Raw genomic sequence first — 17,971 nt, 5'->3', positions numbered from 1 at the left:
CCAGGTTGTCTGTTTTAAGAATGAACATGAGTCCCTAAGCTCTTCAAAAGTTAAATTAATTTGACATTAAGTCTAGTGTGTCACTTGATTTTCAAAAGGCCTGACAAATAAAGTACCAAAGATAATCACACTTATCCCCTACCCACATTTAGAAGGCAGTTATCCTGCATGTAATTTAACTCTCAGAACCCAGTAGTTGTTATTGCCAAATACAGTATGTACCAAAACCTCTGAGGTAGAAAGTCATGGATATAAGGAAAGATAGCCGATGAAGTGTTTATGCTCTTTACCAGCGTGCTATTCCCATCAGCTGCACGCTTACTAAACTGTCAATAAGGAGTTAAATTTATTGTTGTGCCTTCAGCATGGCAAACCACTTCTCTTCCCTCATCCAGTGTGTATTTGAGACACTGGTACAACCCTGGAAAGCAAAGGATTTGCAATGCTGGGTTCCTTTAACTGCTTTTGCTATCTCCTACTTACAATGGTCAAATTGTGTACACACAATTCCATGACTGGTACAAACAAGCTGGACCCAGATATTGTATAGAGCTCTGTAACTGCATGTAGGCATCTGTCCTGAAGTTATAAAAGCAGCAAACACTGATTAATCAATGTCTAGCAGCTCCAGTTATCATTTTTTTCTGTCATTAAATCCTTGTGTAAATAGGATTGTTGTCTAGTTTTGGAAACCTCTGATGAGCCCCTGCTGCTCATATTTCATTTAAGTCAAGGTCAAGGTCAAACCACAGCAGTCTGCGTAGGAGGCCAAGTATCCACCAGCACCTTTCTTGATATTAGCACACTTGCCAAGCCTTACTTTGGCTGCCATCTGCTGTAGCCATTCAGCACACCAGCTTTGAATGAGAAACACTCCCAGGCAGAATTCTATACAGGATAATTTGCCTTTTAAGTTTGGCGAGAACAAGGAGACTGAGACTCTTTGTTTTAAAGCACTGTGTCCAGAACTGTGAGATGTCACATCTCACATCTTTTCTAAGGCCTCCCAATCCTCTTTTCAAGAACCAGTATTAATCCCTCTCTGCAGAATCACTTCTGGTAGACAGCACTGCTCTAAATTCAGGTCAAACCCTCATCATCATACTTATAAGAATAATGCACAAAGCAGTGGGTGGTGGCGCACACCTTTAATCCCAGCCCTTGGAAGGCAGAGGCAAGCAGATCTCTGAGTTCAAGGTCAGCCTGGTCTACACATTGAGTTGCAGGACAGCCAAAGGCTATGTAGAAACCTTGTCTCAAAAACACAAAATAAGATTAATAAAATACAAAATGGAACAATTAAAAGCCTACTGCACTTCTACAAATTAAAACTATGACTCAATATAAATTTGAACTGCCCCGATCAAAGCTTAAAGCCTGAGACCGTTGCTGATCGCCTAAAGCTTGTGTGTACATAGTCATCACATGTACATGGTGATCACATATACATGGCCATCCTTTCATGTGTACATAGTCATCACATGTACATGGTGATCACATATACATGGTCATCCTTTCATGTGTACATAGTCATCACATGTACATGGTGATCACATATACATGGTCATCCTCTCATGTGTACATAGTCATCACATATACATGGCCATCCTTTTGTGTGCACATGGCCATTCTTTTTCATTTTTGTCTTAGCAAATTGGATATATGCAGCGACTTTTTAATTATTTTGTTTTGCAGCATTGGGACTTTAACCCAGGACCTTGACATGTTAGACAAGCATTTTACCACTAAGCTGTAACCTCAGCCTATAGAACAAATTCTCTGATAGTTCATTGCTCAGAACACAGGCCTTTCCCTTGCTGTGTCTATGGCCTTTTTATCCTTTCTCAAGAGAACTTGTTTTTATAATTTATGAGAATGGCAATCAACAGTAATATGCCGACATGTACCTGTAGTACTAGCTCTCTGGGATACTGAAGATCAAAAGTTCAGGAACTGAGGCTGGCTTAGGCAAAACAGCATGAGAACCCATCTCAAGAGAAGACGGTTCCGGCGGTAAAATAACTGCTGTACTGGCCAAGCATATGGATCTGAGTTGGACTCCCCAAAGGCCAGAATGCAGTTCCTGTAAGCCCACTGCTGGGGAGACAGAGACAGAAGACCCCAGGGTAGTAAGAAGCTCTAACTCAATGAGATTAAGTTATTGGAAGTCCTCAACTGCTGACCTCAGACATATGCCCACACATGTACATGTACAGATAAACACATATATACAAGTAGAGTGGGGTGGGAGGATAGGGAAATCACATGTACACTAAACTGGCCTATATGTTTTCAAACTTAAAAGTTACCATAATGCCCCAGGGCAAAACAAGTCAGCCAACAAGGAGACATTTTCCCTGTATGGGAGGAACCATTAGAAATAGAGGGAAAACATTATCCCACTGCCGGTAACTATTTTTATATTCTATATCTCAAACCTTTGTCCCTTGTAATTTTCCCCCTGCTCCACTTGCCTTTATCTTTTGAAGCCTTAAAGCCTTTTCTTAAGTACTTTACCCATAAAATTCTTCCTTCCCTACATAGCCTAGGCTGAGACAACTAAGCCCTTTGGCCCTAGCTTTTCTCTGCATGCATGCCCAGATCCTACCACCACCTTTTCATATTTAAATCTCCCCCTTGAGGCTTTGCTAAGTGTGGCAGAAGAACCAACAGCCACTACTGAGCCAATCTCTAATATCAAGCATGACTGAGGGAAGCTTTCAGATGAACTGTATGGTTTTTGCATCTCATCTGTAGTCTGAACCTTTTGTTTTGAAGGAGATGCTAAGTGTCTTCTGCCCTAAAATGTCCTTGGATGCAAACAAACAGAAATGAAGCCCTCAACACAGACCTCATGAGGAATCTAAAGTACAGATGTGAGTAAAGGCAATCAGTGAAACTGTTTACTGTGCACGCTTCCTTAATCAGATTATGGCTCTGACCTTCAATAGCAATAGCGCATATCACAAGCGTCTAAGCATTAGTCTACGCAAAGAGTAAGTTTAGTATCTCCTAAGTACCTGTCACTGCACTTTTAAACCAGGATGGAGGCTGCAGTACAAAAGGCTTCTCTAAAACCTTAACACAACTTCAAAATGTATTTGCCACCACACAGTTTTACAGCCATTATTGTGCAATCTCTTTTGCTTACTATGCCAAGGCTTTCTTGTTTTGCTGCAACTGAAGGCAAAAAGGTTGTCACCTCTCAGAGGTACCAACAATGTTATATGGTGACAATACTGTAATTCTAGAAGGCTTCTGTGAAATTGAATTCATAAATCATATTTAGTAGACCTATCTTATTATGGTGTTGCAACCAATTTAATGCCTAGATATCCTACTTTTAGGGAGCCTTGAGAGTCTACTTTCCTGTAACATAAGCTATAAATTAATAAATAAAAACTCCAAGGAAAGCCATTCCTTCATCATTAAAATGAATTTAAGCACTATACAGTCTATCAGGCATGGTGGTGCAGGCCTGAAATCCCAGCCCTCCTGGAAGTGTTAAGAGGATCACAGGTTTAAGACCAGCCCCAGAAATGTAAGCAGCTCAAAAACCCTATCTGAAAACTCCCAGGGGACACAATGTACTTTAGTGGTAGTAAAACTGCCAAACAAGTGCAAAGACCTAATTCCCAGTAACCAACCCCCAAATACTATGGCTGATGGCAACACTAAAACATATTCACATCACTGAAATGCTCACTGTGAGTCTCCTATTTCAAAACAGTTTATTTCAAATTCCATTGAGGGTTTTTAAAAGTTCTTCAGGATAAAGTCATTCTTTGTGGAAAAAATATATAATTTTTTTTCTATTACAAAAACAAAAATGTAATTCACCAGTCCATTGATGTCAACATATTTAGTTCACTGTTTAGGGGAACCCAATACACATACAAAAGGCTGCAACCGTCAGTCAAAATGAATCCTTAAAGACAGTCTGTCTAATCTAATTGTTTTCTTGTATTTTCTGAAGAAGATACTCCATTTGTAAATTCAGGTTTGGCTGGCCCTTTTTAGTCTTTCTGCTCAGAACTTTGAAAGTTTCCATTTTTTTCTTTTTGTAAAGTCGTTGAGCTTCTTCTCTTTCTTGCTTTCTCATTTCAAATTCCTGCAATTATAAACAATTATAATGTTCATTAGTCACAATCAGAAAGTACAGGTCAGAATTGTTCTGAAATTGCTATAACAATGTAACCCCATTGATCTTGGTCTTTTACATTGTGTAAAATGTGAACAGTTTTCCAAAACTGCAGCTGTGTCCTCTTTCTTTCATACCATACTGATATACGGAATACCAAAGAGTGTCAGTCATGGAAGCATCTCATGCATTGATATCTAAGTTTTTAAAAAAAGGCAAATATTTATGTAACAATTTCACTGTTTAAACCCACTAAAGAATTAGGGATCTTTACAAAAGATAAGATGTCTAATATTCCACTTAACAGTAAAAAATTCATTTCTAGAAAACTGTATCTTTATTTATTTATTGTTCTTGTCATTTAGCTAATTTATAAATTTAATTAATTTAGAAAATAGTGGCTACCTACTGACTCTGAGTGCAAATCACTCCATTAGACATCATGAGTTTCACCATGTAAGGACGATCGTGGTCATTTGTTGCTATGACAGAAACTCAAATCTAAGTGCAGAGGACTATACTTCCCAATGATGAATCCATTATCACACAAGCACTGCGACATTCTCCCTAATTTAAACATAACAGCTGAAGAGAAGTTGTAGGTGGTGTGCTCTTCATGTCCAGTCCCAGGAGCCTCAAAATTATACATGGGATTAGCGTGGACCACTGCCCACTACTTAGCCAATTCTTAACAATTTTGATCTCATGGGTAGTGTCACTAGCTTTTGTATTAACATTAAAGATCATCTCTTCATGTCATCAGTTGAAGAATAGTCAGAAGCATTTTATATATTAAACTATGAATTTAAAATATGAACTACTTATATTCTAATGTGTATAAACCGCAATTGTATCAGTACTGTTTGTGGGGATACTCTGATGAGACACTGGTACATTACTTAGACTTTAGTACAAAACAAACCAACAAAAACCTAAAAGCCTGAACTTTCAGACTAACCATTACTACCCCACACAGATGTAGTTTTTAAGGTCATAGATCAAGGGCGAAGGGAGATCTTGAGGAAATGTTTAAGCATGGAAGACAGCTTTGCTTCTGAGTACTTTATTCCAGTATTTACTTCCCCTCTGGCTTTTATAGCAGTGTAAAGTTAAGAAAATCATCAATATTTCTTTTAGGTCTTGGGTCCTTAAACATCAGATTATTTCAAGGAACTTGTTAAAGATCTAAGGTCATAGGCTGTAGTCTGAGGTTCATTATTACAGATGCTCATATTATTAACTGACAAGCAATTTTTTTAATCGAATATTATCACTTACCTACTAGCATTGTCTGAGCCAATCAAAGACTTAGAACATTGTACAATTCTACAAGTCTGCTGGATAATCTATAAAGCATTGATGCAGACAATATTATGTGCCCAATACTAAGAAGCATAGCTTGTACATGTTAAAGATAAAGAAAAATAAACCTAAATAATTAAAAAGTAGAACTTACGAATTTCTTAGCAGCACGCTTTGCTTGTACCCGCTCATACTCTTCTTGTGCCTTTTGGTTTGAAGTCTTCTTTTTCTTTTTCTTTGGACTAGTAACAGAACTTACAAGAGAAATTAAGACAGGCAAGTTAAACCATAAATGATTTAGAGAAAATTATGCAACTGTGTCAAATACAGTATTTATGTACAAAAACATCACTAACACAAACTAAGGGAAGCATGAAGAGAAAGAATGACAAATAATAGGAAAATGCCCATATAAGACATTAAAACCATAGTTACAATTACAGATTAAAATACGGTAAAATGGATATTTTTGGAGAAATATCTATTAACCAGGGAAAGCATAGTAGGTTTTGTTGGATATTAAAATGATTAAAAAAGAGATGGAAAAGGAATTGACCAATGTAACAAGTTGTGCTGTAAATAACTTTAATCTGAGTTCTTTGATCACCTTTTCTCTGTCAACCTCTTAGCACTAACCATCAGTCCTCAGACAGGGTCTTCATTTACAAGTCTCCTACCTTGAAGCATTCTGAGATCTTTGAAAGGTAACAGTTATGATGCTGCTTATTATCTGACTTAATAACCTTCCTGTCCTCTATGCCTCAACTCTCATGTCATAACTACAATGCATTTCAGCAGCACCCTAGTTAAAAACACATATATTGTCCATTACCAAAGTCTATGTGCTCTTCAGCTAGTCTTGTTACTTAACTTATCCTATCAAATTTCTACACAAAGAATAAACCAGCCATCCTTAACTCTCAGACATGATTTCTGCTCCACCACTCCAACCTGTTGTTACAAAGACAGTACTGATATTCTAGCCCAACTATTATAGGTTTTTCGCTTTCTTCTATTCTCTACTTCTGAAAATTTCAGTCAGAATTGGGAGTATCTGCATGTATGTGAGTGTTCTTGCGGGTTTGGACATGTGTGTATAGACATGTGTGAAGACTAGAGGATTGCTCACTACCTTACTTGAGACAAGATCTCTCAATGAACTAGGGGCCGGCCAACGAGTTCCAAGGATCCAACTGTCTCATCTACTAAAAGCCCACTGAAACGTGACTTGGAAAATCTGTTACAAAAACTTCTAATTCTTACCCAAATTGCTCTATATCTATAAAACATTATTTAAAGAGTACATACTTTAGTGCAGACAGCTGTTCTGGCTGAGGCAGGCAGTCACTAGACTGCTCTTCAGACACAGTCCCCTGGGGGCTGCTGCTGCAGTCATCTTCAGGTACGGGCTCCTCGGCCTGTTCTTCTGACCTGGGCAGGCCAGCCTTTCTCTGCTGTTTCCTGAGTCTTTCTTCTTCGGCTAAGTAGAGGTGTTTCAGATGCTCTGGGTAACGATCAACGAACTGTGAGTCCTGGGACGCTGGCGCCTTCTTTACCTTCCAGAGCAACTTCTTGTAACTCTGCTGGATCTTCAGTTTCCTCCGGAATGCGAACCCTTGTCCTAACATTGGAGGATTTCAGTTACCATTACTTTCGCAGAAAGTGAAAAATAACGTTACTAGAAACGAGGGTTTTTTGGTTTGTTTTCACATTATATCCAAACGATAGAATTACGTAGTTTTGCTTTAAAGATTAGGTTACTCAACACATTTAATATTGCACTTGCACTGAGGAGCAAGTTAGTCCTCTGCCTAAATATAAGCTAATAAATTGTCAAATACCACACTCACACAAACTTCAAAATAAAATTAAAGAGTAAACTAAACTCTACCGCTCAACTTGGATTTATATCCACAAATCAAAATTTCTTTAATTCATCTAAAACATCACCTGGGGGTCGTCAGGTGGGGGGAAAAATCTTAATTTTCCGTTGGAGAAACTAATCATCTATTTTCCAAAATAAGGCAAAACAGCACAAAAGGGGATAAGGTACAACTCTCTAAACACCTGCCAATTTTTATCAGCTCGAACAAAATACTTAACCATTTGAAGTGAGGGTAACTGCGGTGTTTGTAATTACCAAGGCTTTGGGAGAGTGTATCTTTAACCCCATCATCTTTCCCTCCTTCCTTTGCTGTAATACAGTTGCAAAACTGTTTTTAGAGTAAATCCACAAGCGGACCCCTAGACACTCCGGATCGACGACACATGACTTAAGCTGACAGCGCCGTCCAGTCCTCCCATGCTAAGGACCGAGACGCTAAGGGGCTCGGCGGGCTTAGGAATGGCTTCCCGGGTCTAAAGACAGACCCGGTCTTCATCCTAAAGCCTCTCTGCAGGCTGAGCCGCCCCATGCACCCTAGGCTTCCCCCACCGCTGTCTTCCCACATACCTTCGCGGACACTCCCGGGGAAGGCTTGCTGGTGGCTGGGCCGCCAGGTCCTGCGTTTCCCAGTCTGGCTCTTGAATCCGACCGGACGCGTTTCTTCCCCGCGCGCCGCAGATCCTCCCGTCCGCCACCTCGAAGACGGCCTCCCCGGCGCCATCTCGCACCACCCGGGCCGGCAGAACCACAACGAAAGGACGCCGACATAATACGTCACCAGGCCGAAGCAATCGACCGCGCGACGAGCGCATGCTCGGAACTCTACCGCTTCGGCCTGGGCGGCTTCGGGAAGAGAGGCGCCGCGCGGCCCGGTTGGCGCCACCTACAGCCCCGGAGGGCGCGCGTCATGGCGGCGCTCGGCTCGCTCCCCGGGACCCCGGACCTGCCCACGCTGCACGCCAGGTTACAGGACTTGCTGCGCTTCCTACGGGGCGCCCTGGCCATTTCCAGCGCGCACACGGTGGATTTCTACACCGAGTCGGTGTGGCGGGAGCTGGTCGACCTGCCCCCGGAGAGCGTGCTGGCGGCGCTGAGGGGGCCGGCGGCCGAGCCCGAGCCCGAGCCGCGGGAGGCGCTTCCGCCGCGGGAGGAGGAGGCGGGACCAGGTGACTTGCAGGGCGGCGGGGCGGGGCGGGAGGGGACGGGGCGGGGCGGACGGACTGCGCGCCCCTCCGTGCGCCCCCTGGTGGAACTCTGCAGAAGTGGCAGGGACTTGTGTGGCGTCGGTGAGAAATGAATGGAGGGATCTGAATAGTGAGGGTTTGTGAGGTCCCCTCGTTTCACCTTTGGGTGTTGGTATATTTCCCCAATTTAAGGAAATCAAGGAACAGGGAAGAGGCATTCGTTCCCATAATAATTCAACATTTTGGAAATATAAGAAGGATATCTGAGGGCAAGTACAGTATTGACGAATAGAGTTGAGAGCCTGTTTCTCAGTCAGTACCAGGAAGATTGTAGCTTGGATTTGGACGGGGATGGTGAAGTCTTGAATACTCTCTAGTCCGTTTTGAAAGTATGTTTTTTTCAGCATGCTCTGTGCCTTGAGGTTTTCTAGGCTCTGGAGTTTCCAACCTTCAGGAATGTTAGATTCTATGAAGTGTCTCTTTTGAAATAACAGCAGCTGCTGGAACTTCTGCTGTTTGCTTCCGAGTTTCCAGTAGTGGAGTGTCCTTAGTGAACGTCGTCCCTGAAGCATCCTGAAAATGCATTGTGCACGGGGGTGGGAGAATATAATGGAACTTAGTAGATTTTGGTTCTTTCAAGTCCTCCGTGAACCGTTGTGGAGAGCAGGGACCATATTTGTCTTAAGCATGGGTGGGCTCCAACACGCGGAAAGTTTCTTGGTGTTGCATGAAGGGCTCCGTAAATATTGGTGAACGTATGAATCATGTTGGCTTTCAGAAAGACGAAAAAAATGCAAAGAAAAATGATGATGACCAAGTACAGAGCAAAGCTTTAATGTGTAGTTAACTGGGTCTTCCCTCGATGAGATTACATTATTTTGCATATACTAATAACAATAACATTGGTGTGTGATGTATGTCCTGCAGTTTGCTTTTGCTAGGTTCAAATATATATACACACACACACACATATATATATATATAATTATACATATATACACACGTATATATACACACATATATATATAATTTCCTTTCTCTTAGCTCTCTCTGTCTCTTTCTCTTTCTTTCTCTCTTCTGTGCGTGTGTGTGTGTGTGTGTGTGTGTGTGTGTGTGTGTGGTGTACCTGCCTGTTCCCCATGTGGGAGGCCAGAGGTCAGCTTCCATGTGTGTGTTTGTGTGTGTGTGTGTGTAACTGTCTGTTCCCATGTTTGAGGCCAGAGGTCAGCTTCCATATGTGTGTATACCTGTCTGTTCTCATATGGGAGGCCAGAGGTCAGCTTCCATGTCTGTGTGTGTGTGTGTGTGTGTGTGTGTGTGTGTACCTGCCTGTTCTCATGTGGGAGGCCAGAGGCCAGCTTCCAGTATTATTTCTCAGGAGCTCTGGTGCTTTGAGACAGGGACCCACCAAATAGGCTAGGCTGGATGGCTAGTGAGCTTCAGGAATCTTCCAGAAGGATTCTGCACCCCGACCCTGGAATTAGAAGTGTGTACCCCTATGCCTGGCTTTTTATGTGGATACTCAGGCGCTCATGCTCACAAGGTCAGCGTTTTACCTTCCAGCCTCCATTTTCTCTTCATCTTCACAATGCATTGCAAATTGGATTATTTAATTTCAATTTGTGAATTTGCAGCTTAGATTCATTTCTCAGGGACCAGAGGTTTGCATAGAAGATTCATACTCTCAATTTTACATCATCTGATTCCACAGTGTGAGGTCTTCATATCCATATATAAATCTATTGATTTGTTTAGCAAGTAATTACTAAGTCAACTTTTCACGAAAATCATTAATAGTTCTAATGTATTCCTTCCTTGTTTTCTTATTGTCTGTTTCCACAAGCAGTAATGTTCAGAGTATTTTGTCCATGTATTTAGAACAGTGCCTGGTCAGTGAAGATGGTTAATAGGTATTGCCAAAATGTAACTGAGCATGTCAGTAATTTTTGCTCATGTTTGCTTTCTTAGGCTACGAATAGATGTGTGTGTGTGTGTGTGTTTGTGTGTGTGTGTGAGAGAGAGAGAGAGAGACCTGACATTCAATTAATTGTGTATCTATCTGACAACAACAGAGATCGATTGGGTGATTGACCTTTGAAATGTCTCTGGACCTGATAACGTTTACCTAACAAATACCTGATTGTCCAGATGCTCAGCAGGTTTATAGTCCTGATTTATTGGAAGTGTTACTTAGGATTTTCTCATCTAGCTCTTACTAAACTTGTTGTAGGGAAATCCAGTAGTGGAACAAGTTAAACAATTTTTACATCCCAATAGGGGAGATCACAGGCGTCAGGAATTGTATAAAAGAGCAAAAAAATGAAGTATTCATTCCAGCTGGAACTTTAGTCTTCTTCTTTAAAACAACTTCAGAGGCAAATTATCATAGTTTTTCTAGATGAATATAGGAAAGTTCTATGCACTGAGCATTGCCCAAAGGATACTTTTGATATATTTGTATATGTATGAGAAATGACACGTATGTCAGACAGCTTTTTTTTTTGCAGATCTAGTTGTTTTCATTTCTCAGATAAGTTTTCAACATTATTAATCCTTTTTAACACATTAAGAGGTTTTTGTTATGATTTTGACAGTTTTATGTCTGTAGGTAATGTATTTTAATCCTGTTCTCCCGTCGTTACCTTGTCTTACTCCCCCACTCCTGCTTTCACGCCTCACTTTCTTCTTCCTAATTAACCTCCTCTCTAATGTTTGTACGTGTGTGCATGCGCGCGTGCGTGTGTGTCCATGTGTGGCCCACTGAGTTCAATTAGGGTTACTTGTATGAGGATGGCCGTAGACTTGTTTACTGAGCCAGTGGCTGTACATCAGGGGAAAATGTGTCCTCCTCTCCCAGCAACCGTCAACTAGCAATAGCTGCTGGGGGGATTTTTATTCTTACAACATAAAAGTTGTTATATTGCTCTCCAGTTAATTTCCAAATTCTATAGAATACAATTCTTATTCTTTACCCTAACATTCAAGCTGTTCCTTATTGCAAAAAAAAAAAAAAATTCTAGCATGTGTTTTGCATGCTTATATGGTATATGTGCATGTGTGTATGTACGTTTTTGTGAGGATGCACATGCATGTTTTTGTACATGTGTGTTATGACCTGAGACTGAAGTCCAGTTTTTTTCCCTGGTTCCTCTCCACATTATACAGTGATATAGGATGTCATGTTGAACTTGGAGCTTGTCATTTGGGCTATTCCAGCCAGCCAGCTTCTCCACGGAGTCTCTGTCTCTCCCTCCCACCAGCTGGAATTAGAGGGAGGTGCTGACTAAGTTTTGTCAACTAGATACAAGCTAGAATGACTTGAGAGGAGGAAGCCTTAATTGAGAAGGTGCTCCCATCAGACTGGCCTGCAGACAAGTCTGTGTGTGTGGGGGGGGGGGGTAATTTAATAATTGATATGGGAGAGGCCAGCCCATTGTGGTAATGCTACCCTTGGTCAGGTAGGTGGTCCTGGGTTGTATAAAAAGCAGGCTGAGAGAGCCGTGGAGAAGAAGCCAGTAAGCTGTATTTCTCTATCTTTGGTGTCGGCTTCAGGTTTTGCCCCAGGGACCTGCCCTGCTAGAGTTTCTGCCTTGGTTTCCCTCAGTATTAGACTGTAATTGGGATATGTAAGCCAAATAAACTCTTTCTTCCCAAGATGCTCTTGGTTGTGGTCTTTATCCCAGCAGCAGAGCATAAGCTATGACAGGAGGCTGCTGGACTTTTGCCTTCACATGAGTTTTGGGCAGTGGTTCTCAACCTGTGGGTTGCAACCCTTTTGGAAGTCAAACGACCATTTCACAGGGGTTGCTTAAGACCATCAGAAAATACAGATATTTATGTTACAATTTATAACAATAGCTAAATTACAGTTATGAGGTAACAAAAAAATAAGTTTTTGGTTGGAGGGGTCACTGCAATGTGAAAAGCTGCATTAAAGAGTCACAGCATTAGGAAGGTTGAGATCCACTGGTTTGGGGGATCCTAACTTTATCTTTATGGTTATGTGGCAAGCTTCTTACCTGCCGAAAATGCTCTCCAGCCCTGTTCTTTGTAGTACGCTGTGTTTCTTGGGACGTTTTATGCCATTTTAGTGGGAACTGGTGCACTCTTCTGAGACTAGTATTTCATATAGTATTAGGCATCCCTGAATTACTTGGCTTCTTATCTTTTTTTATTTAGCAAATGTGTTTCTAAATATGTATCATTGTATAATTTTATTTGCCAACAAATACTATATAAAGAATCTTAAAATATTATGGTAAATTTTTCTAGTTTTACATTTAATTTAATTTTCACAAATACTGCAGTACAATGTGAAAATGCTTTTGAAATGATTGGCGATATTTATGCATTCATTATGGTGTTAATATTGATATGGTATGAACCCGAATGTCAGTCCTTGTTAATATGTATTATTTGATCCAAAAACATGGGTTGCCTGTTTTAAGTAACATATTTTTTCATTTTATGTACAACTATAAATTAAGCTAGAGTTGCTTAAGCAAGAAAAAAAATCCTACCACAAATTGGATCGTATAATTGACTCATTTTAAAAGCAGCAGTATGTGTTATATGTGTTCTCTTGGTACATTATAGTATGCTCAAGATGCAAAGTTCATAGAATTTAACACAGCCCATCTTTAATTCTCAAAGTTTAGTAAGGCAGACTTAACTTTTGCCTATTAAACAATTAACAAAGATATAACCCAACAGTCAACTATTGCAAAAAACAAAGTTTATTAATTTCCTTTTTAGAGAAAACACCCTCAACTCATCCAATACTTGGGAAATATTGTGCTTTTTATCCAAAGGCAAATAGCATGAGGCTTTGCTGTAGTGCTGGAATTAATGGAGTTGGAGCCGCAGTAGTGATGGGGAGGAGGGTTCCGAATGAAAGGAAATTGTACACCGGGATGGATAGCTAGTTGGACATTTTTACTGAAGGCACACAGTATGTGGAAAATACTATAACGATTTAACTTTAGCAGTGATTGGAAATGCTATTTATCAACACGGGAAATAGGAAAAGAGAAAGATGATGTGTCAGGAATAATAATGTTTGTAGCAATGAATACAACAAAATATTTTTATATCCTTGTGAAGGTAATAATCAGAAAGGTACTGTTGTCAATTCCTCCTGAAATTCTGGTCCGTTGACTGTGTGATTAACTATTTCTCCACCCCTATAACACAGTTGTATCTGTAACTTTAGCACATATTTGTATCTTCTATTGTATTCTGTATGATCTAAGTCACTCTTGTCTCACCCTAAGATTTGTAAGTATTCCGGCTGAAATGAGGTTTTATGCTTCCCTAACAGGCTCAGTGGTGCTATTGAAGTCCTCGTAGTGGCCTCAGTGGTTACAACCACTACGGAGTCTTAGGAGAATTCCGTAGTTGATGATGCTACAATAGTAAGTGCATTGAAATATGCTGTTGTTCATGCATGCATGCATCCATCCATCATCCATCATTCATGTTGTGTGCAAAGTACTTTTGCTTTACAACTGAACATAGAGCAGTTTTTATGTTTACCATGATTCTAGAGGTAGATGCCACAGAAACCCTTATACGAATATTTTGCTTTCTTTTCAGAGACACTCATTATTTCAGATATCCTAATTATGTTTGCATTTCTGGAAGCAGGATCACTTTTAGTCAAGAGGGAAGGATTAAGAGGAGTGATGAAACCATTACAGAGAGAGCAAGTGTGTATTATCCTAACTTGCCACTGTAGGCTGATCTCTGCCCGAGAAGTTGCCAGAAGTTGCTTGATTTTGAGTCAGGTTCATCAATGTCCACTGTTATTTTGCTCGCTGTGGCATGCTGATGGAACTTGAGATCAAGAGCAGAGTGTAAGGTCAGACTGCCACAGTTTGTTTGCCCTGACATTTAGTGTGTGCCCATTTGAATCAATTGCAGTCTTGTCAAGTCTTAGGTATTTCCTCTGCAAATGAGATAAGAGTCACAGTTAACATGCTCACCTAACAGGTAAAGTGTCCAACACCATGTTTGGTGTATGGTCTTAAACGTGCAGTACCTGTTAGCAATGGGACAGTGAGTTATTATGAAACCTGATGGAGCTCATCTTCCTTAGAGTTCTATTGGAATTCAAGTACAATAGCAGGTAAGTAGTTTGAAATTTTACTTGTTAATTATGAATATACATTCATTGGTTTTATTTCTGGTTTTAAAACTTCATGCATTTTTTTCTTGAAGATTCTTACAGTCTGTGTATTTGGCTCTTTTGTTTTCATGTATATATTGATATCTGGTAGAAAAATCAAAGCAGATTAGAGGTATCTTGGTATCCTGTTTATCAAAAATAACCTCTCCTGCTTCTTTTCCATCTTATTTCCTATTATGTTATTATTTCTGAATCCTATATTTATTTATTGTTGTGTGTTTGATGTATGATGTGTTAGTGTAGATGCATGGGCAGTGCACTTTGATGAGTCTGTGGAGGTCAGAGAGCAGCTGGCAGGAGTCAGTTCTAGCCTTCCACCGTGAGGATAGACTCTGGTGGTCAGAATGCGCAGCAAGCGCCTTTACCCACTGAGCCAACCCACCGGCTCTCCGGCTAATCTGTTTCGCATGCTCTCTCCTAGCCTTTCCTACAAGAAACTGACCTGGTATAGCGATGTAGGTCATACAGACAAGTCAAGTGAAGCAGACACTGGAGGAAGATCAGGAACTTCCAGTAGAGGGAAGTGTAGGCAAAACAATCAAGCCACAGAAAATGCAGATGGAGCAGGCAGCAGATTTTAAAAATGCATATTTCCCTGTGGGAAAGAATATTTGCACACAACTAAGAAGTAACTAAAACTCAACAGCACTGTGGCTTCTGTGCTACCTATTACGCAGACACGGGGCTGTGAGGACCTGGACATTACCCCATGGCCTTCTCACGTGCTGGACCACAGAGGAGAGTAAACATAAGCTCATTGGCCTTTATCGTTCTCTTTGAATCTCTAAAAGCAGTGAATCGTGGCTGTTACAGACTGAATCACTCAGGAAAAAAAATAACCTCAGCTGTGTTTCTGAGCTGTCAAAAAACAATTAGTTGTGGAACTCTAGACTGAATAAACTGGAGAATGAATTAAAGTATGTAATCCTTTAAAAATTGACCGTTGTTCAAATGTGCTGCCACATTAACTTGGGCTCCAATACCCAAAATTTCTGGGGTGCTTGTAATGAAAAAAGCAAATTATTGGATGAGGTCAAAGTGGAATATTTTCAAGAATTTTCAATAGGATAACTAACTTTTCTAACAGAAACATCACATTTCTTTCTGTTGGCATCATTGCCCAATAACTGACAGCTGTAATGGCCCCTCTGCTCACTGTGAGCTAATACTTTGATTCTATCCCACTCTAAGAAACTGCTCCCCTGGAACCTTCGGATGTTGAGACTGCTCTTAAACCTAAAAGTCTCACCTAATAGTTGACTGAGTTTTCCCTTCTGCATCATGTCTAAATATTTTGATGTAGATTTTATTATTTTTGGCTGTATCAGTAAATTCAGCTTGTAAAATTTCCTAAAATCTTTATTAAATAAATTTACCATGGTAACTTTGTGGTTTTATTTTTTATTTAATTGATTCAAAAGTTGAAGTCACACATCTCTGCAATTTTCTATTTAATAAATTTATCACACATTATACCTCCAACTTAACGGATGCTAGTTTTAAAAGGATAGGAGCAGAAGCATATAATTTTATTTAGAATTTGAATACATTCATTAGTTACATTGTTTTTAGTTTTGTCAGAGAGCAACAGTTTTCATTATGATTAAATGGACATTTTAAAAAGTAGATGTGAGTGTCAACTATGCTAGACAAGATGTCATGGCATGGTATTATGATGTTTGTTTGTTCTTGGTAAAATCAATGTTGTTCCCTAGATTTTATGCTACCCCTAAGTAAGTGCTTTACATACTTGGTTTAACAACTGAATTTGTTGGTTTTGTGAGATTGCTTTTATTATGTTACATGTTGATTTCATTTTTGAAAATACTTTTTAATGAATGGGCTCACTTGGACTGCTCTATCCATTGAGGTTTATGAACCACTTTGGACAAATTGGAATGAAAACCTCAGAAATAAATTGTTGTCCCTTAACAATGACATAGAAGAGTAAGACTGTGCAGTACTGTTCCACAGGAATAAGGAATAACAGTGTTGCAAAGACCTTGAAATGCACAATTGAAGGTCGGAAAAGACAGCTCATGAGTTAAACAACTACATTACTCTTCAGAGTGGAAACTGCTATTGTTTTTGCTCCTGGAAAACATAAAGACCAAATTTTTAATTTGATCCTTAATGACATGATTGGAGAAAATGCTAAAACCAGGTTTTGCAGAGGTCAATAATTTAAATAACAAATGCAAGGGAACTATTAGAGATACTGACAAAATCTAAAGTTAAAATCTTGTAAGTTACTGTAAAATCCCCAGGGTTCATTGGCTGTTTTAAAATCTCAAACAGTTTAAATATCTTCCTTTTCTGTCCGATTTTTCAGGTTTTGTTGATCTCCCCAAAGTATTTTGTGAAACATCTCGGAAGCTGTTGAGCGTGGAAGCCTTTGCTCGGGCCGTCAAACACTACTCTGTGCAACGCTTGGGGCTGTGCACTCCTTTCGAGCAGCTGCTTACAGCTCTTCAAGTAAATAAAGAACAGAGAACTGGTATGTGTGATTGTGATGTAGGCTTAAGCCTTAGAGGTACTTAAGAGTAGTACATGGCTCATGTGTGCATCTATCCGTTACAGTCTTTTCTTGTTGCTGGATATTACAAGTACTGATAAGTCAGCTCGTATTGAGAAGGACAGGTTTTCTTATCCTGTATTAAGAGCACATACGGTTCTCTATGCTTTCCGCTACATTAGTCCCTGTGTGTCTTTACCACAGTTAGTTCCAAACTCTCTAACATGTATGAATTCTGCTACTACAGATGTCAAAATCCTTGCATTAGTTTTTATTGCACTTAGATAATATGGTCTCTCTGGCTGGTACTTTGGGAAGAATATGAGGAATGTGGATGGTGGTTGCTGGGAAAATCGGGGAGATGTTCACAAAGTGGGGACAGCCCAAACAAAAAAAATCAAGTGGCAAACAGATTAAAACTCATACCCGTAGTTATGTTAAATACCAATAGACACCCCAGTTAGACAGTAGCAATGAGGAGGCTGGGGTTGTAAAAACTGACCATGTTCAATGCTGAGGAACCAGCTTTAGTAGTAAAGCCAATGGGTTGAATAATTACATTAATGATAAAATAGGGAATACGTGACCTATTTTATTGTTTATCAAGATCCTTACTGTCTGTTATCTTGTTTGATTCTCTTTGTTTCACCAACTCTCCCTTTTCTTTCTTTTTGTTTTTTTAGAAAGCTCTAAACTTACAGAAACATTGCTTGAATACTACAGTGACCTTGGATATTTTTGATCTAAATTTGCCATG

General features: G+C 40.0%; 2 protein-coding genes across 3 annotated transcripts in view; one reads left to right on the top strand and one right to left on the bottom strand.

The window, feature by feature from the left end:
* Positions 1–3,720: 3,720 nt before the first annotated feature.
* On the bottom strand, positions 3,721–8,300 carry Ccdc59 (coiled-coil domain containing 59). The gene is made up of 4 exons (XM_057758252.1): positions 7,896–8,300; positions 6,752–7,064; positions 5,598–5,697; positions 3,721–4,111 (listed from the first exon to the last, which is right to left on the bottom strand). The coding sequence occupies exons 1-4, from the start codon at positions 8,047–8,049 to the stop codon at positions 3,950–3,952; spliced, it is 729 nt and encodes a 242-aa protein (XP_057614235.1). The 5' UTR covers positions 8,050–8,300; the 3' UTR covers positions 3,721–3,949.
* Mettl25 (methyltransferase like 25) overlaps positions 8,221–17,971 on the top strand; it is a 64,832-nt gene continuing 55,081 nt past the window's right edge. Inside the window, exons 1-3 of one of the 2 annotated variants that reach the window (XM_057758251.1) lie at positions 8,368–8,494; positions 13,833–13,926; positions 17,032–17,196. Coding sequence is in view for 1 of the 2 variants with exons in the window: in XM_057758250.1 (XP_057614233.1) it covers positions 8,236–8,494; positions 17,032–17,196 (424 nt within the window). In the remaining variant the exon portion in view is untranslated. Of the gene's footprint in view, positions 8,495–13,832; positions 13,927–17,031; positions 17,197–17,971 lie in introns of both variants that reach the window. The other variant, XM_057758250.1, reaches the window with a different exon arrangement.

This window comes from Chionomys nivalis, chromosome 25, assembly GCF_950005125.1.
Source record: "Chionomys nivalis chromosome 25, mChiNiv1.1, whole genome shotgun sequence".
NCBI classification, from domain to species: Eukaryota; Metazoa; Chordata; class Mammalia; order Rodentia; family Cricetidae; genus Chionomys; species Chionomys nivalis.
The sequence above is the reverse complement of the archived record's forward strand: the minus strand, read 5'-3'. Positions and strand labels throughout refer to the sequence as shown.